The sequence below is a fragment of the Annulohypoxylon maeteangense genome (genome assembly GCF_022496945.1).
Source record: "Annulohypoxylon maeteangense strain CBS 123835 unplaced genomic scaffold GGS22scaffold_8, whole genome shotgun sequence".
NCBI lineage: Eukaryota > Fungi > Ascomycota > Sordariomycetes > Xylariales > Hypoxylaceae > Annulohypoxylon > Annulohypoxylon maeteangense.
The window spans coordinates 1,073,744-1,094,373 of record NW_025953255.1 but is presented as its reverse complement, the minus strand read 5'-3'; the positions used below and the strand labels follow the sequence as shown (position 1 = coordinate 1,094,373).

The following is a 20,630-nucleotide window of genomic DNA, read 5'->3' as shown; positions in this document are numbered from 1 at the left end:
CCGTACTGTATACAAATAATCCAAAAAGGGAAGAGCGAAAAATAAGTGGACGATGAGGGGCTGGGCTAAAGCGGGCTGATGGCACGCAGGTAGGAGAGAAGGAAATTTGGTTCACACCGCTCGGCGCTCGCTGCGCGGGTTGTTAGGGCAGAGATGTAGATGCAGGCCCCCCAGACCTCCAATGATCTCGATCCAGAACTCACACCGAACACGACAGCATTATCTTCACTGGCCGTCTTTATCTTGTGACATTCTTCCTTTGGTATACGCTTCCTGTATGCTTCCTGTATGGCTCTTGGATCTCCAGTTGTCTCTCAGTCTTCTCGTTCCTGATTTTATTTTATTTTTATTTTTTGTTCTCCTTCTTATTCTTATCTTATTCTTCTCCCTTTTTAGATCATCCGATCTCATCCATAATAAGGAACATCCTTAATACTGGGGTCTTCGGAGTCTTTCCGAAAGATTTGTGGCAAGCATTGAGACGAAAACCAGGCGTTTTTGGCGTTCAATAAGTCGGCCCTCATCATTTCCGTGGCTCTGTTCCAGTAACGCATGTCCGACGTAAGCCTTTCCTGTTACTGGAAGTGAATCACCAAAGTTTGGTCATTGGGGGCGGTTTATGACTTGGAAATAAACCTCAACCCCATGACTGGCGGTTCTCTTGTAAGACGGAGGCGACGCTGTGATCGGTATATTCCAATTCCAAGTTCTTGAGCTGAGAACTAAAAGACTGTGGCCGTTCATGTCTACTAATAAGGCCTCTTACTTTCTCACCCACCGATCTTTTGGCATATTCATCATGGTCTCTAAAATCTGGAAAAATACGTGGTCTCGTAGGAGACCTGTTAGCAGATACATACCTCAAGGTGGTATGGAGACAAATGCATTGTTTGCTACGATTACTTACGCTAAAGTGGTTATGCAGGTTGCCAGCGAGTTCAAGACATCTTCATCATTGTAACTGAGGTGAGCCAATCCCAGGTGAGAAGTATCAGGAACAGCAACCCTGCTATAACCAATGTGGAAATGAGAGATGGATCTAGAAACTTGTCTGCATCTAAGTCCGCCCTAGATGTTTCTGGCTGTGGGACCTTGATTCCTTTCGGCTAGACGATGCCTGACAATGTGGCTTTTTGCTGCCCAAATATCATAATACGGTATTTAAGCGGTTGCAGTGCACCCAGATCTAGATACACGCCAAATATTACGGCTCAGATAATGTTAGCCACTTGCTGGGTTCCTGCTCATTCCATTATAATTGCCACCTTTCTGATTCATGACAACCAAAGCTGCGCGACTGGTGCCACGTGCTATTCATACTGTAGGAACAGTCATCCGGTAGGCAGGTAGGGTAGTTGGCTAAACCAGCATACTGCATACTTTAGACTGGACACGTCGGCATGCCTAAAGTCCCACCGCCTCTAGATACGAAATCCACCCAAGGCACCAATTGGTGCCTTTGCCCTTTTGCATATGCCAGATGCAACTTTTTTCCATTAGTCGCACAATGACTTGCGATGTCTTGCAAGGAACCCGGCCATGTGAGTGAGGCTAAAGTGGGCATCGTGACGGATCACTTGAGCTTCTGCCGTGCAGCGACTCCATCATAAACGGCAGCTCCTCACCTAATGGTCGCGTCCGAACCACTTTCAAGCAGTTCCCGGGTCGCCTTGATCTCTGCTTCATCGTATCCTTGCCATCCCCTTTCTCCTGCCGAATTGCGCCGCACGATCTCCGCGAGCTTCTCCGTAGCCATCTCATCAAGTCTGTTGAGTGTATCCACATCAGGTCCGGCGAACCCCTCGGAACCTGTCCGATCTGTTGCTGCTCCCGGGGCATCGCTCAGAAGTTGCTTCGCAGTCTTTTTTTTCATTTAAGTCAGTCATTTTTCGGTTGCTCATATTTTGGGATACATACTAGCTTAAGGCCGTAATAACCTCGCAAATAACCGTCACAGAGCTCGATACTTCGACTGAAGCGCTTTAAGGCTTCGACTAGTTGACCTGCGTTGCCCGGTGATTTCGAAGAAATGTACAATATCTCGCCTAAGCGAGCATATATCTGCACTTCGAGTTAACGATGAAAAGGGGCTTCAAGCATGCGGATATGAAGACTAACGTTCCAAGCATTTGGCTGCAGGACAAGAACTTCCTCAAGTGCGAATATGGCCTGCGAGTATAGCCCTTGAGAGAAGTAAAGATCAGAAAGCTCAGCCCAGGCCTCCGCATCCGTAGGTGAGATATCGAGAAGTGATATCAAAGCGCTGACAGACTTGGAAATTCGCCCAGTAGACCGCAAAAGCGCTACACGACGCTTCAGTATGGGCTAAAATGACGATATTAGTATCATTTTACTGAACTATAAATGATGATACTCACGATATTTGTTGGATTGTCTTCTAAGATCTGATTATATTCCTTCAGAACAGCGTCCAATGTAGCGGAATCATCGGCATCTGCCTCCTTAAGTATACCTTTCAGAGCCATAATTCGTTCATTGTCGTCACCGAATCTGTTCACAAGTCTCCCTAGACATTGATGCGCGGATTCATCGTCTCCGGTACGAAGACACGATAATAAGAGGTTCTCATACGTAATCCATAACTCAGGAGTTTCCGGGGCCGAGAGAAGAGACTGGATGAGAGAACTTGAAATGGCACCGGTAGAGTTTCCAAGTATGGTCGGGGCTTGCTGTGAATGTTGCAAGGCTGTAGCTGGAGGTAAGTGGCTAGGTGGATGAAGTAGTGAGGAGGACATATTTAAAATATATGACCTAATTCCTCCTCCGGTTCCCTCCTATTTCGAGTTAAAATGTAAATTCAAGTTTCAATGTCGCATATGTGAAAATGCGGATGTTGCGTGTCGAGTATTGAGTATGAATTAATTGTGTTGGTTGAGCCGGGTTGAACAGGATGAAGCGACGTACATTGTTAATAAGGCGCGGTCTGGGAAATGGATGTACTGGAACTGTGGAAGTGATACCTGTAGGAAGCTCTTACGTAAGTTTCAATGTGGAGCACGGAGCCGGAAGCTTTCTTCTGCCGTCCATATCGGAGCTCTCAACTTCCCCTTGAAGTTATGGTCACTGGTGGGGATCTAACTTTAGGGTACCTAGGTACATATTTAGGTACCGATATGAGCCTATCAATAGCCCCGAAGTCCGCTGACGTGACTTGACATTTCCGTCGTGGGGCACTTGAGCAACCTTGAAGCTCGTTTATACATTTCTATGTTGTATGTTGCACATGCACTTCTTGAAGTTCTTGTTACCTTGACAAAATATGCCAAATACTGTTAAACTCGATGACAACTCAACATCCTAGATGAACGGCACATCTACCGCGCCCACATCTTGCTCGGCTACTCTCTCGCTGTCAAGATGATCAATTATCTGAGGCAAATCTTGAACCTGCATTCTGATACGTACAGCTGATTGTTCTTCTAAACCGCCCCGACGCTCGGCCAGCACCGGCAAAGGTGCAAATTGGACAACCATGTACGTGACCTAGCCATACAGAATCGCAGCCATTAATAGCTTTACTCTTTATCCTAGGTTCGAGAAGTCGCTATACGACCTCATTCGAGGCTTAAGAAATCATAAAGGCAACGAGAAAGAGTACATGCAAAATTGCTTGAAAGAATGTCGTTCAGAAATCCGAAGCCAGGATCTAGGTTAGCTATATCTTTTCGTGGATATAGTAATGTCACGACTAACCTTAGACCCCTACGATAGATCTCAAGGCGACCGCTTTGCTAAAATTAATATACCTGGAAATGTTCGGACACGACATGTCATGGGCCTCCTTCAACGTGCTCGAGGTTATGGCTTCTCCCAAATACCATCAAAAGCGAGTGGGATATCTTGGCGCCATTCAGAGCTTTCGCCCTGATACAGAGGTCCTCATGTTAGCAACCAATCTCCTCAAGAAGGTATGGAGTTTTGTTTTGCGACAATGCGATATATATCCAGAAATTCAAGAGAGGGGATGTACTGAACTTGCCTTTAGGACTTGACTGCAGCACCGACGACTACCATCGCTCTTCCGATCGTGACTCTTCCGCATGTCATCACACCGTCCCTTGCGCTCTCCGTTCTACCCGATCTTCTACCACGACTCAACCATACCCATCCTGCAATTCGCAAAAAGACCATTGTCACCTTATACCGACTCGCCTTAGTATATCCCGAAACTCTACGTGCTGCTTGGCCGAGGATTAAAGATAGGCTCATGGACAGGGCTGAAGACCCCAGCGTTACAGCCGCTATCGTGAATGTCATCTGCGAGCTCGGATGGCGGCGGCCCCACGATTTTCTCCCGTTGGCACCTCGCCTGTTCGAGCTATTGGTTGACAGTGGAAATAATTGGATGGCAATAAAATTGATCAAGTTGGTGGGTGGTATATATTCTTTTTCATATTGTCCCCTAGGCTGACTATGATCCAGTTTGCTACCTTGACGCCACTTGAGCCTAGGCTTGTTCGAAAACTGCTACCGCCTTTGACTGAGATCATCCGTACAACGCCTGCCATGTCCTTGTTGTATGAGTGTATCAGCGGCATTATCCAAGGCGGTATCCTTGGGAGCGGCGAAGATTCAGATGGGAGAGAAGAGATCGCATCCCTTTGCGTTAACAAGCTACGGGGCATGATAATGATAGATGGCGATCCAAACTGTAGGTGTGACCATAATTTTCACGGTTCTAATTTACTGACTTAATATGCTGTAGTAAAATATGTAGCGTTGCTCGCATTCAATCAGATCGTCGTCACTCATCCTTGGCTAGTTGCTCAACAGGAAGATGTTATTTTAGAGTGCATAGATAGCACCGACATCTCAATTCGTATTAAAGCACTGGATCTTGTACAGGGCATGGTCAGCGGTGACAATTTAGTCTCCATTGTTAGTCGTCTTATGAGACAACTCAAGCTCTCGTCTTCAGCAGACCGCAGGGCAGCAAACTCGTCACGGTTGAGTCCAGAGGATTCAGATGACGAAGATTTCGAAAGAACCAGCGATTCTGCATCAAAATCAACAAACCAGTCTCCGCCACTTCCGGATGATTACAGGATCGACGTTATCGGCAGGATACTAAACATGTGTTCTCAGAACAATTATGGTTACTTGACGGATTTCGAATGGTATCTTGATATATTGACACAACTTGTTCGAACTGCTCCGATACCACGGCCTGTGGTTGATACCAATTCCATTTCCGCATCAGGAAAATCAAACGAGGGTGATATATCTGAGAGAATAGGCGGGGAGTTGCGGAATATCACCGTCAAAGTTCAGGCTCTTCGTCCTATATGTGTTAGAGCTGCCGAGGCGATTTTATCTCAGTTGAATGGCGAAACATCGATTGGACAACCTATTAATTCGGGGGCATTAAAACCAGTTGCTTGGATTATCGGTGAATTTTCATCAGATTTATCTTCTCCGGACGATATCCTTGGAACTCTGCTGCAAACCATCCCAAAGACCCCATCTCCCGAATCTCTTGCAGCCTGTCTCCAGGCGAGTATGAAGGTCTTTTCCCTAGTTACGGGGGATCAGTTGGCCCCCTGGACACCCGAGCGTAAATCAAAAATTTCACTTCTTATGGCCCGTATTATTCATTCCTTCGAATCTTTAGTCCTACACCCGAATCTCGAAGTTCAAGAACGAGCAGTAGAGTTTATAGAGTTGCTGAAACTTACTGCCGAAGCGGCTTCGAGTCAGGAGGCGTCAACGGAAACCGTCTATCAAGACCCACCCCTACTCTTGACACAGGCGATACCGTCCCTTTTCGCTGGCTGGGAATTAAATTCAGTTGCTCAAGCCGCGCAAAAGAATGTTCCTCTCCCAGATGGCCTAGACCTTGATGAGCCTATCAATCCGAACCTCAACTTCCTTCTCTCATCTGCCGAGTCGATATCCATCCCGGTCGACGAAACGGATGAGTTTGAGAGCTACTACTATCAGCGACCCCCACCAACTAGTATTGTTTCCGAGCCAGCCATCAATAAGCTGGCAGACAGTCGTGATGATACATCTAATTCCTACCAACAACCTACCGAGGAGACGTACTTGGATGCAGACATCTTAGCGAAAAGGAAAGCCGAGCGCCTGGAAAGGAATCGCGATGACCCGTTCTATATCCAGGAGAGCAGTTCCATCCAGAGATCCTCGACCCCTATACATAACATTCTCCAAAACTCAAACGGCCCCGACCTAGACGTCGATTCTATCCCTATCATGGAACTCGACCTTGATAAACTTAGCGCCGGCGTCGATCACTCACGCCCACATCAACCAGCCCGCCCAGCCCGCCGTGCGCCGCGCCAGAAGATCGTCGTCGCAGCAGACGAGAACCTAGCCAGCAGTGGGCTTAGCACGCCTAATCGGAACTACGACTCCGAGAACAGCTCCGGCGCCGCCGCGTCCAAGGCGCACGGTAAGAAACTCAAGCAATCCCTCTTAGGCGTGGATTCGACCAGTATCGGTGCCCTAAATCTTGAGGACGACGGTTCGAGCGCCACCGCTTTCGACCCCGAGGCCCGCCAGAGAGAGGAGGCGGAGATGGCGCAGGCCGTCAAGGAGGTCGAGCGCCTACGTCTCGAGATGCAGCGCGCGAACGAGAGGATACAGGTCGCGCAGGGCGTCGACGCCGCGGGCACAGTCGTCAAGAAGAAGAAAACCGGCACCAAGGCCAAGGCCAAGAAACCGAAGACTACAACCGAGGAGACCGGTGACGGTGTAGTAGAGAATAACGGGGATGCAGGGACGGAGTTGAAAGTCAAGAAGAAAAAGAAGAAGGTCGCGACGATAGACGAAGGGACCGGTGCAGCAGCAGCCGGAGAAGTGGTTGTTAAATCCAAGCCGAAAAAGAAGAAGGCGAAACCGCCTGTTGAATTCCATGATGCGGAGGCTGGGTGAGGGGATTAACGTGAGCATTAGCATCAGCATTAGTACCTCCTCCTAGGTAGGTAGGTAGGTGTATAGACAGAATACCATTACAATGCATTGATACAATCTAAAACATATCCAACTACTACTACCACTACTACTATGCCTAGATAGGTACATACATACATATTACATACATCTTTTTATCTACACCGAAGAGTACCAGACCCCCGAGATTTAAGAATGTACATATAATAGTATTTATAGCGAACCAGCACGAAAAAAAATCAAGTTTATTTCAAAAAAGGGGGAGCAGCAAAAAAAAGCGGACGTGAAGATTAATGTGATCAAGATTCAACTATGTCATGTCAACGTACAAACGTATGCGCAGGGGAAAAAACGACGAGGTGTAAAAAAGAAGCGTTCAGCTATCAGCTTTGTTTTGCTATGCTTTGCTTTGCTTTGGCCCGCGCCCACCTCTTATAAACCACCAATCCACCGCACACCTTTTTAGAAACAGCATGACGCGGCGATACTCGCGTGCTATCGTAGGGAACCAAACCACAGTTGCCGCACCGATTCCAGAAGAGCGAAAGAAGAAACTAGTGGACCTGACAAAGGGAAAGGAGGTTGGGAAGAGAGCGGGAGTCCCAAGGAGAGATGATGGCCTAGTCGAGTTACCTAGGACAAGAATAGGAGCCGCAAGCGGGACCATCTCAAGCTGGGGATATCCGGTTCTCTTCCGTGTCGTAAAGGCCGTAGCGTAGCATAGTACAAGGATCTCATATAGGCGGACATGTTTACATTAAGCATTACAGCTCGCGCGCTCACAAACATCCGTCTAGGTTTGTTGTAAAACGAGGCGAGTGTTCCCTCTGGGCGTTGGCCCCATTCTTTATGTAGATAATTACCCATTCGCGGCGGATAATCTCGTATGTCAACCCACGCGTTACTAGTCGTCCATGGGCGCGTCCACGAGCGTGACACCGCGGTCAGGTTCCGCCACCTTGCTGACGGGCGTGCTGGGTGCGCTTCCTAGACCTGAGGGTTCAGCTCTGGACGCAGTAACTCGTCGTCCGCCTACAAATCGCGCTCCGCTACGCCCTAGGCTGTCCCGTTTTGAGAGTAATGAGTCGCCGTTGACATGTTGTTTTGGCGAGTCCTCGTTTGTGCCGTTGGTCTCCGAAGATGGGCTCCCATCCGGGACCTCGAGACTGGATCGCTTTACCGTGTTCAGGCTGCCTAGGCTGCTGCGATGGCGATCGTTCGCGGTAGTAGGGCTGGCAATGGGGAACCTAGTCTCGGGTCCGCCCGTACTTCTATCACGTCGGTGACGGGGGCCGGGAGCCGGACTAGTGGCGCGGCCGCGCGGCCCTGCCTTTTCTAGAAGGGCACGTTGCCTCTCCTCCATGTGTGCTCTCCTGTTGCTCTCATCCGTGCTGATTGCTCGTGGTCGGTTATTGTTGCTTGTGTTGTTGCTGCTGAGTGATCCTGAGTGTGTCAGACTCGACATGCGCTTCAGCTCACTGAAGATGGCGTCTTTGTGTGCGAATAGGTCGCGAACTAAACGGTAAGCGTGTTTCTCCTCCATCGTCAGCGATGTTTCGACACGAGGTCGCAGGATGCAAGGGGCCATAATTGTCGCAAGCTCAGTTATGTATTGCTCATCCGCTGATGTCAGGTCGATCAGTCTCGTAAAGTGATTCATACAGGCGTCAAGTGTTGCGATGTTCGTGAGGCGTAGTTGTGAGAGTGTCTGTTGTAAAACGGCAATTCTCGCCGCGTCGGTAGTTTCGGAGGTGGGAGTTTGGTAAATAGTTCTAATGATCTCGTACACATGAGAGGATACCAGCGAGTCTAAAATTATAATTAGCCTTCGTGAAAACGTTCCAACTACCTAGATAGGATAAAGGACATAACGTACCAGGGAGTTCCAAGAGATACAGTTTTAACAAATGCGCAACAGTAGAGACGTCAAATTCGGAAAGCGTGTCAGGAGTGAAGGGTTTGCCATTGTTGACCTTCACTCGTAATTTGTGGACTTGGGGAAGCTGAACTTCAGTAAGCCATACACCCCTTCTTGCCTCGTCGCCTTCTAGATCTGGATAATGATTGTCCAGATACGTCAAGATCGTAGTGATGATGATAGGAACGCGCTTCTTATCCGCTCGTGCTCTGGCCTCAAGATCTACACCAAATGTATGCTCCTCAACCTTGTTATAATAGTTCTCATACGTGACAACCTTAGGAGCAAAGCGGCCTGTCCTATAATTCTCCAATAGGTATCGCAGATCTCCGGCAGGCTGTACTGTCTCTTGGTATAAAACCATGCGATCCACCGTAGACTGTAAGCTTGGGATGACATTTCCAATAGTACCGGAAAAGTCGAGGACGACGGTCTTGATAGCCTTCAATCTATCCAACTCGCAACGCTCTAGAAATCGTAGATGGACAAAGATGGCTTCTTCGAGTTCGCAGCGCATCTCATCAAGCTTTCGGACAGCAGCTTTGTACTTATCGTCAGCTTCCCTTGCCTCGCGCCGAAGACGCTCTGGGGGAGTCTCGTTGGGATATTGGCTGCCGAGGACATTCCAACCAGACAAATATTCACTAACGGTGCCCGTGGAGGGAGAATCGTTGCCGTTCCCGTTTTCTGAAGGCATCGAGAACGTTCGTGAAAAAGGTACCTTCTTCTCTGGAACCCCTGAAAGTTGGAATGCCTTCGGTCGCCACTGGTAAAACAGTTTCGAGCTATTCGCAAAGTTATTTCCAACGTTACCAACAAGGCGAAGGAAGCCGTTTGACACCAAATCCTGACCAATCCGTTCGGCGTAGCTGACGCTGGTTGAGCCCATATGCCGTTGCATATACTCGACAATATCGGAACCAGACGATGTGTTGAGATATGTACCAAGGATAGGCACCTTCGTCTCCCCCATCTTTATCGTGTTCAACATGTGAATTAGTATCTTCTTAACCTGTTCAGTCTGGTATGTCTCATCGCCAATCTCGTATATCTCGTCCTCTTCCTCTTCTTCCTTATTCGTCGAAACCTTGATCTCGGGTATATTTGCGCTCTGCTTGGGACTTGTCTCCGGGTCTTGAAAAGCTAACTTGTTTTCCTCTTCGAGATCCTCAGCTAGGCGACACTTGTTGAAGTAGTTGCTTCTCAACTTTTTGACTACCTCGGCTTGGCGATCGTGGGCTTTGATACGGGTCTGCAAATCATCTTGCGAGTCTTGAATGCGAGATTCGTGGGCGTCGCACCATCGCGCGAACGGGTTCACGACCAAATCCCTGATGCTCTGTGCGATCTTCTTATGGTTCTTCGCGGCATCTTCCATCTCTGACCGGACGCCATCGTATGCCTAGACACACAAGAACTAAGGTTAGTCGACATGATCCTACGAAAAAAGGTATCGAGAATTAGATCGTACTTTTCGCACACTTGCGCCGTCATCACGCGAAAAGCCACCAGTAATCTTGTCAGCTGCAGGTGCAATATCTCCAAGTCGCTGGCCGTAGACCTCTTCGGCCTCGGCTCGCATTCGGGCGATCGTTAGAATTTGTCGATCTTCCTGAACTCCCTGCTGGAGTTTGGTGAACAAGACACCCAACCCTTAGGCATCGTTAGTTTAAGGTACAATATTGAATCTAAATGTCAGTTTGTATCGCGCTCACCTGCGGCGTAGTCCGTAGACCAGAAAGAATCTGCGAACCCCGGCATAGTGATGACGCAAGTCTTCTCGAAACGCCGATTAATACTAGCCGCGTAGGCGTTCTGATGCTGATTCAAAACGGGAGGTAGCTATATCTTTGACTTGTGGGTAGAAGTATGATAAGGCGCAAAAATGGGAGTTGGCTCGTAATGCGATAAAGGACCAATGGTAGAAATAGGAACCAGAGCCCAGCAAAGAATCAAGGGCGGCCGGGCGGTTAGAAAGTTACAGGTCGGAGGTGGAGGTGGGTATCACTAGTATCACAAAATGGGAGGTCGTGCTGGTCGTGTCACTTATTTTAGAACAACTGAAGGGAGTTAGAAGTAGAAATAGAACGTAAAACGAGAACAAGAATGAGTATGAGAACTTGTTAGATTAGAGATGTGATTGTGGATTCGTGTATGTATGTATGCTACAAAGACAGAAAACTAGATGCGTATGCGAAAAATGTACAGAAAGAATGAATGATAAAACACGGCTTGCCGTTGTCTCCATATGTTTCTGTTTCGCTCTTCGTTTTTTTTTTACGAAATTCCTCGCCGCCAATAAAGCACCTGGAATAAAAGCTTGGACAGTGAAGAATAGCTGAATCTTAAGAGATCATTGGTCCACCTAGGCAAGCAGTTCAAGGTCGGACCTGCAGACTCCAGGGGGGTTTTAGGGCAATGGAGTTTCCCTTTGTTTGCAGATTTCTAGGTATATTTTACCAAGGGAAGTGTACCTACCTCAAGAGCCTGGTACGTCTGGTACTACCTTTGCAAGTACCTTTGACTGAAACTTTATTACGTATATGCGCAGATGTAGCTGGAGTTGATATGAGGCGGGTCTGGGCAGGTTACATTATATCCAAGTACCGTTCCGGTCCCGCTGACGACATTGGAACAAGAGAGAAATAGCCCTGTAAGAAATGGTTTCATCTGAACTTTTTGGGCATCGGCCCTGTCGAGCCTTAAGCGGCACGTAAGCAGCATAGGCAGCTGCTGGGGTCATAAGAGGCCTCTCGATTATCGATATTTAACAAGTTCGTACTCTGTAATTAGATCCTAATTACATCCATTTTTAGAATATATAACCCCATAGGCGGTCAGGCGCATGAAGCTTGGGCGATGTCTTAGAGAGATAGTTTCGTCGTTGAAACAGAAAATTAACCTCATGAACATAGAGGAGCACATGCGCACCTCATATACCTCACATACATACCTACTCCATCCAGTACTATGTATCTTCAAGCTCCTGCATACTCGTGGCGAGATACATGCAAATATGTAAATGATGATGTGTTAGTCCCGATTATGTTGCAGTTGTGGCCCGTGGATTGCAATTCCCTTAATAGACCAGATCAGGTCTACAGGTCTTGGTACTTAGGTACTTCGTAGTTGCACTGTAACCTGAACTCCGATTAAGACTTTGAGATAACGGGCAAGTTCCAAGTTCAGTCCCGAGTGAGATAGGAGGCTTTGTAAGCTGCCGGTTATCCTCAACCATAACTTCATAACTTCTTCCCCTATCACACGGACACATCCAAGTAAGAAACTAAGACAATTTATCATACTTACCTACATAGGCAGATAGTTATTAAAACTGCTATCCGTAACATGGATGAGAAAGCGGTCCTCGGCGTCGACGATGCAGCGCCCGTTCGCTCTCGACCTTCGTTTGCGAGGAAGGCGATTCTTATTGCTACGTCTTTATTGGTCATAGGCACATTGTTGCACCCAACATCGCGATGCCATCACCCGTTGTCGAAAGCGTATGACCACTTTAGCCCGAAGTCCGTTGAGCAGAGGGTCCAGAAGATCCTCTCAGAAACCCCTTTGATAGGTAGATTCAGCTTAACTCCCCGGCTATTCGGCAAATAACTAATAGCTTTCAAGATGGTCATAATGACTTTGCTATTCTCATACGGTTCATGTACAATAACCACATTTATGATGAAAAATTTACAAAGCCATTTGAAGAGGGCGGTTTTCCGATGCACGTCGACCTCCCTAGGTTGAGAGAAGGACAAAATGGAGGTGCCTTCTGGAGTGTCTACACGCCTTGTCCCACAAATGGCTCGGATTGGTCGGATGAGAACTACGCTTCTAGTGTTCAGCTCACTCTACAGCAGATCGATCTTATGACCCGTCTACAAACTGCTTATCCAAACGATTTCTCCGGAATCCCAACAGACTCGAAGTCTGCTGTAGAAGCGTTCAAGAAGGACAAATTTGTCTCACCCCTAGGGATCGAGGGTCTCCACCAAATCGGCAACTCGGTTGCCAACCTGCGGCGCTACTACGCCCTAGGGGTTCGATATGCTACTCTGACACACAACTGTGGTAACAAATTTGCGGATGCAGCTCTCTGGGAGAACCCATTTGCCAAGGCTCCCCCGGTTTGGGGTGGTCTATCCCCTAAGGGCAAACAGTTGGTCAACGAGATGAATCGCATTGGTATGATAGTCGACCTATCCCATGTCAGCGTTGACACTATGAGAGACGTCCTAGGCGGCAGTGAAGGATGGGCAGGCAGTAAGGCTCCCATCATGTTCAGCCATAGCTCTGCTTTTTCGATATGTCCGCATCCTCGCAATGTTCCCGACGATATACTTCAGCTTGTGAAAGAGAAGAATTCGATCGTCATGGGTATGTTCATACTAGACCCCTATCTTGAGTTTGTGCTAATTGCCGTAGTCAACTTTTCCCCTGATTTCATCAGTTGTGTCGACAAGGGAGCTGAGAACGGCGTCCCCGAGTTCTTCCCTGAGAACAACACCCTCTCGCAGGTGGTTGACCATATTGAATACATCGGTAATCTGATTGGATACGATCATGTCGGTCTAGGAAGTGACTTTGATGGCATTCCATCTACTCCCGAGGGATTGGCCGATGTGTCCAAGTACCCAGATCTGATGGCAGAGCTACTCCGCCGTGGAATCTCTGACGAGGATGCGGGCAAGATTGCAGGTGGTAACGTATTGCGGGTCTGGGGAGACGTCGAGAAGGTAGCTGCAAAGTTGCAGTCAGGAGGAGAGCCTGTGCTGGAAGATGATCTGGAAGATCTATTTGGAGTAGATGTTTATTTCTCTGGCATATCAGACTGAGCGAGTCTACAGGATCTTTGATTTCTACTGGGTACTCTTTGTACCTCATGATGCTTTACTGACAAATTAGCCCGCAATCATTTTCAATGGGGTGAGCGACCCCCTAAAATAATCAATCAGGTGTTATTTCGGTCATATGATGTCTTATACAAGCGTGGGCAATGTGATCAGATTGTTAGTTTTCTGGCATATAAGATGCTGTCGATAAGGTTCCATGAGATCTCATATATCTTTAAAACTGCGAGTTTTACATTTAGTTATGTAAGGGAATCGCGTCCCTATACTACTATTTAGTTCATAGAGAATATATATACTCTCGAATTTGCCTATTTATAGAGGACTAGAACTTGATATAATCATCCATTCAACGCCTTTCTTCACGAGCCACGTTAAGTCGACTCCATGGAACATTTCATTCCTATACTTATATGCTAAGTATTCCCAAGTAAACGGTTTTAAATCTTGGAGTTTGTGCCTCCTCTCTCCAGGCAGTTGAACTTCTTCGCGCTCTCGATTTGTGTTCGTGTCCTCTGTCCACGTACGGGCAGACCCATAGCATGTCTTCTTCCTCTATACGTTCCCATATCTCTCAATCGCTTAATATTATCTTGTACTATTCGCCTAGCGTCGTTCTCTATCGTCATAGTCGATAATTCAGTTGTCAGGGCTGTGATCGTCTTCGGGGCAATGGTGCCGAGTCTGGCGAGCGGGTGTATCGTATATTTTGCGAGGATACGAGCAGATGCTTGAGGCCCGAGCCCATAGAAGGTCTCAAGAGCTTTCTGTATAGTTCGTTCGTTAGGGACATACGGTTTGCGAGATCATCTGTATGAGAAAGTTACCTTGACCAACTTCTTCTCGTGGAAGTGGACCCCCATTATAGACACCTGTAATTGTTTAGTAGGTGAAGCTTCAGGATAAGAACAAGTAATCGGAGTCATGAGATAACTCACCATCTTGGGCGAATTGGCACAACTGTGCTAAGATGAGTTGTCGCGATATTCTTCCTAAATTTGGTGGTGATGGAAAGATTGATGATGCATCTTCAATTTACCAAAATGACGACTCTTGTGATTGGTTAATGGTGAATCTGAGCAATCCCGCAGTCCCGCATACTCCGTTTGATAAGCTGATAGTCCTAAAGTGGCTAGTATAGTGGACCCCACATTCAGCCGATTGTATTGTACTTTGTACCTTACTCTTTGGACGGTTCAGGGGTCCGTCTCCGTTTGGTTGCGACAGCTCTAACTAACGTTGAAACGTTGAAACGTCGCTTCAATTGGAGCTTGTGTGTCCTTTCCATTTCCCCTTCACTATTTATTTCCTCCTGCATAGTTGGAATAGGACTAATCCCTCGAGATATTTCTAATTACCACATTTAACCTCTTCGAATTTATCTGAGGGGTCCTGTTGTTACCCTCTATTCATCATGCTTAATCTCCGCCGACTTTTCGTCGGCGCTCTGCTGCTGGTCGGTCTAAGCGTTATCTGCTTCTCCCAGTCGGCTGAAGCTGCCAAGGGGCCAAAGATCACCCACAAGGTCTACTTCGACATTACGCACGGTGATGAACCTCTTGGCCGCATTGTCATGGGTCTCTATGGAAAGACTGTCCCTAAGACCGCTGAAAACTTCCGAGCTCTTGCTACTGGAGAGAAGGGTTTTGGCTATGAGGGTTCTACTTTCCACCGAGTTATCAGGTCGTTCATGATCCAGGGAGGTGACTTCACCAAGGGTGATGGCACTGGTGGCAAGTCGAGTAAGTTTGAATGATATTGTCTAGGAGGAGATTGAGAAGGTGCTAATTATCCGTCTCGACAGTCTACGGCGAGAAGTTCCCTGACGAGAACTTCAAGCTAAAGCACTCCAAGGAGGGCCTCCTATCTATGGCAAACGCTGGCAAAGACACCAACGGCTCCCAGTTCTTCATTACTACCGTCGTCACCTCGTAAGACTCCCGACCCACGTGCAGAAATCAGAACAAGATGTATGGGATATAGCTAACAGAAAATTAGGTGGCTTGATGGCAAGCACGTTGTATTTGGCGAGGTTCTTGAGGGCTTTGATATTGTCAAGAAGATCGAGGGTGTCAAGACCAAGCCCGGCGACAAGCCGGACCAGACCGTCAAGATTGCTAAGAGCGGAGAGCTTGAGGTGCCCCCAGAAGGTATCCACGTTGAGCTATAAACACACAAAATTCCCAAGCCGTACTCGTCTCGCCTTCCTCCGTCGTTTTCTTACTGATGCATCTATCGCGCGGTTCCAGGTTTAAACGGAAATTCTGAATGGGCTGCAGGATACTCTACCGAAGAGACCACGCCCACTGAGGCGGTTGGGACCGCAGCTCCCTCCGCCGGGTGGACCGTCTTCCAAAAGGCGCTATTCTTCGGTGTTATCGTTGCTGCTTTTGCATTCTACCTACGCCTATCAAAACGGAGGAGCGAGCAGGACGCCGCTTACGAGAAGACGATGGTATAGATGATGTTTGGATTTATAGTTTCTAAAAAACGAAATACATAACGCATTTGCTATGATATTATTTCGATTGCTACAAGATATATAGGTGCCTACTATGCACTCAATATGTGTTGTGGTTGTTCTTGATATTGGTTGTCTTATCACGTGTGACTTGTATGTAAAGCTTTAGTAAATTTTGGCGCCAGTCAAAATAAATTTCTACCCATGGTGAGAAACTCAGAAACTTTTATCGCAATACTTTTGTCGCCATTCAACCACACGCCAAGATGAAGGTCCTTAGTCTCAATTTCTTAACGTGCGCAGTCAAGGCTTGCAAAAGCTCATCAAATTCATATCCGTTGCATCCCAAGGATGCAGAGTTGGTACAGGACGACATCGAAGTGAATGCCGAACTTTTGCTGAATTTGCTGCCCCGCATCGATTGGACGGCCTTGTCGACTACTACCACTGAGGTATGAATTCACATTCTTATATCATTCTAAATGAGAGGATATGTTCTTTTTAAGTACTATATGGAAAAATCAAGTAACTGAAATTTTTCTTAGCTTGGTTTCCCAGCCTTGCCGCCGCAGCCCCCGTCCGTGGAGGAGCTGCAAGGCGACGAGAAGACGATGAAAGATTTGCACAATCTGCTCATGGAGACGCAGATCATGGAGGGTAAACTCGTCTGTGCAAACTGTGGTCACGAATACGCTGTCCGCGAGGGTATCGCCAACTTCCTGTTGCCGAGTCACTTGGTCTAAGGGAATTCTCAACTCTACGAACTAAGCTTGAAATGAGGCCATTGATACCACTAAGGCGGCCGAAGGGTTTATGAAGGCGTTCCGGAGTCAAACAAAAACGCGAACGGGATACGGACGTGTGATCAGGATGTATGGTGGAAATATCATGGGCAAGGGGAAAAGTTCTGGTCAATTCGATTTCTAGTTGCGTATATCTACAGTCTCCTTCCATCTGCTAAATAATGCATTGCCGTGAACGAAGTCTCATTCAAACTTCTATACTACCCGTTACCCGGACTCCGATGACCCAATAGTACACTACGTAAATTACAGCCTCGATACATCGTCCACTAGACTGGACTAATCCGTTTCGGTTTAGATGTTTCGTCTACTGCTGCTTCTTTTGCGCAGCAGGTCCCATCTCCTTGTCGAAGGCGCCGTAGGGGACTTCGAGGCTGGCAACGCCGAGGAGGCCGACATATAGGATAGAAATAAGGATAGTAGCAGCGATTAGAGCCGTGAAGATACCTGTTTAGCCGTAAGTATGAGCGCTTATGGGTGTATCACAAGTTTGTTTGTTGAACTGACCTGGGGTAAAGTACTGGTACTTCTCGAATAGAGGTAAATTTTGAGAGTTGTTCTTAGCCCGTTGTTGAATAAGATGTAGGTTTCTCTTTAGTTCCTGGTGTACGGCACCTGGGAACTCAGCGTTATAGGTCTTGGGGGTCTCCTTTCGAGGGCCACCAGCGTAGATAATTGTGTAGGAACCCTCTCTCTCGTATTGTTCTAGAACCATACCAAGCTCGCCATCTATATCACATTAATAACATTGCCTTCGCATAAAGGGTTTAGAAAATAGTTACCGTTGTCCTTTAGCGTCCGGACGGCATTCGTCGATGGAAGAGGAGCGAGCTCAAGCTCATCAATGAATGGCTGCACTACTCCTTCGCAAGATGCCTGGATATGGTCCGATACCTCCTTCAAGTTCAGCTGTCCAGCCACCTCTGTGACGGTATAACGGGACTGGACCTTCTCTAACGATCGACGAAGATTTGGTACCACATCCCTTGCGCTTAGGTCGTTCGCGTTGAGATTCGGCTGGGATACAATGAGGTATCGTTCGGTCGGACATCCCGAAAGGAGCTTCTGAACGGTGGCAGAAACCTCTCCGTTGGACTGTATTTGTGCTTGGTTCGCCGGCTGTTCCAACCTAATTGGTATATGCGATTAGCTACGTCCTGATGGTATGTTAAATAGATTGTTGGCGCGAAGTGGCATACTTAGTCGTCGAGAATAGGATGAAGGGGGATGAATCCGAGAACGCGTTTGCGGAAGCGCAGCAAGCCGCCAGCGCCGCGGCAGTCCTAGAGAGACGCATGGTATTATCGAGCCTTTTTCGGGTAATTATTTGGTTGATGTTTAGATGATGAGAAAGGAAAACGAGGCTTAAGCTTAGAAGGCTGAAGCTCTTTCCAAGGAGGTTCCAGTTGTTTGGCTTGTTCAGCGGAAGGTACGCGGCATGTTCCGCCCTATCAAATGGTACAGAGGGTGCACGCACGGCGGCATTTAGGACCTACAGGATCCCTGAATGTACTGAAACTTGACCGCTAGCGGACGGCGGGGCGAGCTGACAGTGCAAAAATGTACCTAAACTTACAATTGTTCAAGTCACTAAAATTTAATCATTTACAGATTTGCGATCACCTCCATAGATCTTTTTGGACCTCGAACCTTCTCAGCTTTGAAGCCATACATCATCGCCTGTGACACTACTCAATTCTGAAGATTTGTATACTCAGTTCAATACACTTCCACTGCCATCTAAGAATGTTCGCACGTCCGCGACCTAAAAAGGGCCTGCTCCCTCCGCCACCAAAGAAGCGAAAAGTTCAACATTCGCTCGAAGAAATCAAATTCGATAATGACGCCCGTTCCGATTATCTTACTGGATTTCACAAGCGCAAATTGCAAAGAATCAAGAATGCGCAAGAGCAAGCTTCACAACGGGCAAGACAGGAGAAGATTGAATTTAGAAAGCAGGTAGGTTTTATCTACTAACCATAAAAATATTCGGGCACCGGTTTACTAATATATGATACGTATAGATCCGCGAAGAGCGGAAGAGAGAAGTCGAAGAGCATGTTCAAAACGTCAATGCAATCCTGAAGGAAGCGCAACAAGCTGGCTATGTGGGGGAAGAAACGGCAGAAGACGAAGCAGAGGAATGGGGAGGGTTTCAAGATACTCTCGCGCCGGAACCTATTGACCACGAAGAAGAGTACATCGACGAGGAACGCTACACTACGGTGACGATAGAGTCTGTAAATGTGTCTAAAGATGGACTGACAAGCTCGAGGCCTGAGGAGAGCTCAGGCGAAGAGGATGAAGACGATGCAGCGAGGAGAGATTCCCAACATCCTCCAGGGAGTCAAGAGAAAACCAGGCCACCTAAAAAGAAGAAACCGAAGTTTAGGTACGAGACAAAGTCGGAAAGGCAACTCAGCCAGAGGAAACAGAAAGCCTCCAAGAGCAGAAAGAAACCACGTGATTGATTACTGCATTGTCTAGCCGCCTTGTTGGCTTTGCTGCTGCAAATACCAGATATAAGTCCACCATACAATAAACATGCCCTAAACACTTGACTTCTCCTCAATAGCCACCGCAGAATTCTTGTCTCTCGAGAGATCGAAGGTCGAATCGGTCGTCAACTATGTCTCCGTGTTGAAGTTGGCACGGTACCGGTGTCGGTAAAAAGAAATCCAAAGCTTCCTCCCAAGGCACAGCCTTCTAGTGTCTCGCGACAGCGGTCTCGTCGAACGTAATAAGGGATTAGATGTTGCCGATCTCGTTCTGGAGGTCTTCCAATTCCTTCTGGAGTTGCTGGTGTTTCTTGGCCATATCCTCGTACTTGACCTCCCACTGGTCTCGCTCGTTCTCCAATGCCTGTACCTTGCGCTCGAAGTGGCCGGCTTTCACGTCAGTCTGGCGAAGCCTGTTGGTTATTGTTGTTAGCCATGCATCCATGCACGTAGGTTTCTCTTGCGCCTTCCCGGCGGTGGGTCGTGTGGAGACTTACTTCTCATTTGTCTCACGAAGAGTCTTGTCTGCTTCCTCGGCTTCTTCCTCGAGTAGCTGGAGTCTACGTTGGAGGGTTTCGTTGTGCGTACCGTGTTGCAGGCCCTCATCCGCAGCCTTCTTCAAATCCTTGATGGTAGTATCCATCTTCTCGTTCTCAGTTTCTAGAAGGCCATTCTTGTGGGATAGCGAGGTGATCTCTTGCTCCTTGGCGAGGTTCTCCTGCTCAAGAGCTTTGACCTTAGCCTGCAACTCTTCGACTTTTTGAGATGACTCGTCAGCCTCCAGACGGAGCTGGTTCATTTTCTAGAAGTAAACCCGATGTCAATATCATAGTAGATGACCATCCAAATATTAGATACATATAAATAGATGCCATGTAAAGCTACACTGTTAAAACTCTAGAGTGGTTTTTTCTCTAAGCTCTTTAACAGCGCGTTGTACCGATGGTGGGGTAAAGGGGAAACTTGAGATGTTATCCGACTTACCTCTCGGATGCGGTCCGCCATGTTGAAAGAGTGATTAGAATGTGAACTAAAGGGATAAAGTTGAGTAGGTTGATCGGGATGCAGATGAAGCAGACGATGATTGCTTTTTTAGCTAGGCAAGAAATGCAGACTGGCGGTTTGGGAAGAATAAAGGGAAAAGGGAAACTTCGTTGAATGATT

At 47.5% G+C, this 20,630-nt stretch overlaps 10 protein-coding genes across 10 annotated transcripts; 5 read left to right on the top strand and 5 right to left on the bottom strand.

The window, feature by feature from the left end:
• Positions 1-1,291: 1,291 nt before the first annotated feature.
• GGS22DRAFT_141016 (tetratricopeptide) lies at positions 1,292-2,953 on the bottom strand. The gene is made up of 4 exons (XM_047958733.1): positions 2,379-2,953; positions 2,119-2,325; positions 1,918-2,061; positions 1,292-1,861 (listed from the first exon to the last, which is right to left on the bottom strand). Exons 1-4 carry the CDS (start codon positions 2,754-2,756, stop codon positions 1,622-1,624), a joined length of 969 nt encoding a protein of 322 aa, XP_047819088.1. The 5' UTR covers positions 2,757-2,953; the 3' UTR covers positions 1,292-1,621.
• A 279-nt stretch (positions 2,954-3,232) lies between these two features.
• On the top strand, positions 3,233-7,017 carry GGS22DRAFT_140991 (Adaptor protein complex AP-3 delta subunit). The gene is made up of 6 exons (XM_047958731.1): positions 3,233-3,495; positions 3,553-3,671; positions 3,733-3,929; positions 4,007-4,390; positions 4,444-4,672; positions 4,727-7,017. Coding segments are annotated over exons 1-6 (3,120 nt in total). The 5' UTR covers positions 3,233-3,493; the 3' UTR covers positions 6,916-7,017.
• Positions 7,018-7,718: 701 nt separating this feature from the next.
• GGS22DRAFT_140996 (uncharacterized protein) lies at positions 7,719-10,795 on the bottom strand. Its single transcript, XM_047958732.1, has 4 exons — positions 10,567-10,795; positions 10,323-10,504; positions 8,810-10,253; positions 7,719-8,742 (listed from the first exon to the last, which is right to left on the bottom strand). Exons 1-4 carry the CDS (start codon positions 10,610-10,612, stop codon positions 7,838-7,840), a joined length of 2,577 nt encoding a protein of 858 aa, XP_047819086.1. The 5' UTR covers positions 10,613-10,795; the 3' UTR covers positions 7,719-7,837.
• A 1,063-nt stretch (positions 10,796-11,858) lies between these two features.
• Positions 11,859-14,145, top strand: GGS22DRAFT_140981 (putative dipeptidase). Its single transcript, XM_047958730.1, has 3 exons — positions 11,859-12,425; positions 12,479-13,231; positions 13,280-14,145. Exons 1-3 carry the CDS (start codon positions 12,200-12,202, stop codon positions 13,687-13,689), a joined length of 1,389 nt encoding a protein of 462 aa, XP_047819085.1. The 5' UTR covers positions 11,859-12,199; the 3' UTR covers positions 13,690-14,145.
• On the bottom strand, positions 13,917-14,726 carry GGS22DRAFT_140978 (ribosomal protein S13). Its single transcript, XM_047958729.1, has 3 exons — positions 14,643-14,726; positions 14,532-14,576; positions 13,917-14,471 (listed from the first exon to the last, which is right to left on the bottom strand). The coding sequence occupies exons 1-3, from the start codon at positions 14,643-14,645 to the stop codon at positions 14,145-14,147; spliced, it is 375 nt and encodes a 124-aa protein (XP_047819084.1). The 5' UTR covers positions 14,646-14,726; the 3' UTR covers positions 13,917-14,144.
• Positions 14,727-14,925: 199 nt separating this feature from the next.
• On the top strand, positions 14,926-16,291 carry GGS22DRAFT_163200 (peptidyl-prolyl cis-trans isomerase B). Its single transcript, XM_047961329.1, has 4 exons — positions 14,926-15,446; positions 15,509-15,635; positions 15,703-15,854; positions 15,954-16,291. Exons 1-4 carry the CDS (start codon positions 15,119-15,121, stop codon positions 16,163-16,165), a joined length of 819 nt encoding a protein of 272 aa, XP_047819083.1. The 5' UTR covers positions 14,926-15,118; the 3' UTR covers positions 16,166-16,291.
• Positions 16,292-16,374: 83 nt separating this feature from the next.
• On the top strand, positions 16,375-17,068 carry GGS22DRAFT_163198 (trm112p-like protein). The gene is made up of 2 exons (XM_047961328.1): positions 16,375-16,617; positions 16,711-17,068. Exons 1-2 carry the CDS (start codon positions 16,432-16,434, stop codon positions 16,906-16,908), a joined length of 384 nt encoding a protein of 127 aa, XP_047819082.1. The 5' UTR covers positions 16,375-16,431; the 3' UTR covers positions 16,909-17,068.
• GGS22DRAFT_140968 (BIG1-domain-containing protein) lies at positions 16,950-18,382 on the bottom strand. Its single transcript, XM_047958728.1, has 4 exons — positions 18,168-18,382; positions 17,751-18,097; positions 17,476-17,697; positions 16,950-17,415 (listed from the first exon to the last, which is right to left on the bottom strand). The coding sequence occupies exons 1-4, from the start codon at positions 18,263-18,265 to the stop codon at positions 17,276-17,278; spliced, it is 807 nt and encodes a 268-aa protein (XP_047819081.1). The 5' UTR covers positions 18,266-18,382; the 3' UTR covers positions 16,950-17,275.
• A 276-nt stretch (positions 18,383-18,658) lies between these two features.
• On the top strand, positions 18,659-19,578 carry GGS22DRAFT_140958 (nucleolar protein 12-domain-containing protein). The gene is made up of 2 exons (XM_047958727.1): positions 18,659-18,927; positions 18,993-19,578. The coding sequence occupies exons 1-2, from the start codon at positions 18,715-18,717 to the stop codon at positions 19,437-19,439; spliced, it is 660 nt and encodes a 219-aa protein (XP_047819080.1). The 5' UTR covers positions 18,659-18,714; the 3' UTR covers positions 19,440-19,578.
• A 138-nt stretch (positions 19,579-19,716) lies between these two features.
• On the bottom strand, positions 19,717-20,471 carry GGS22DRAFT_188535 (tropomyosin; the record flags this gene model as incomplete). The annotated part of the gene is made up of 3 exons (XM_047964733.1): positions 19,717-19,879; positions 19,964-20,268; positions 20,451-20,471. The coding sequence occupies 3 exons, from the start codon at positions 20,469-20,471 to the stop codon at positions 19,717-19,719; spliced, it is 489 nt and encodes a 162-aa protein (XP_047819079.1).
• Between the last annotated feature and the right edge of the window lie 159 nt (positions 20,472-20,630).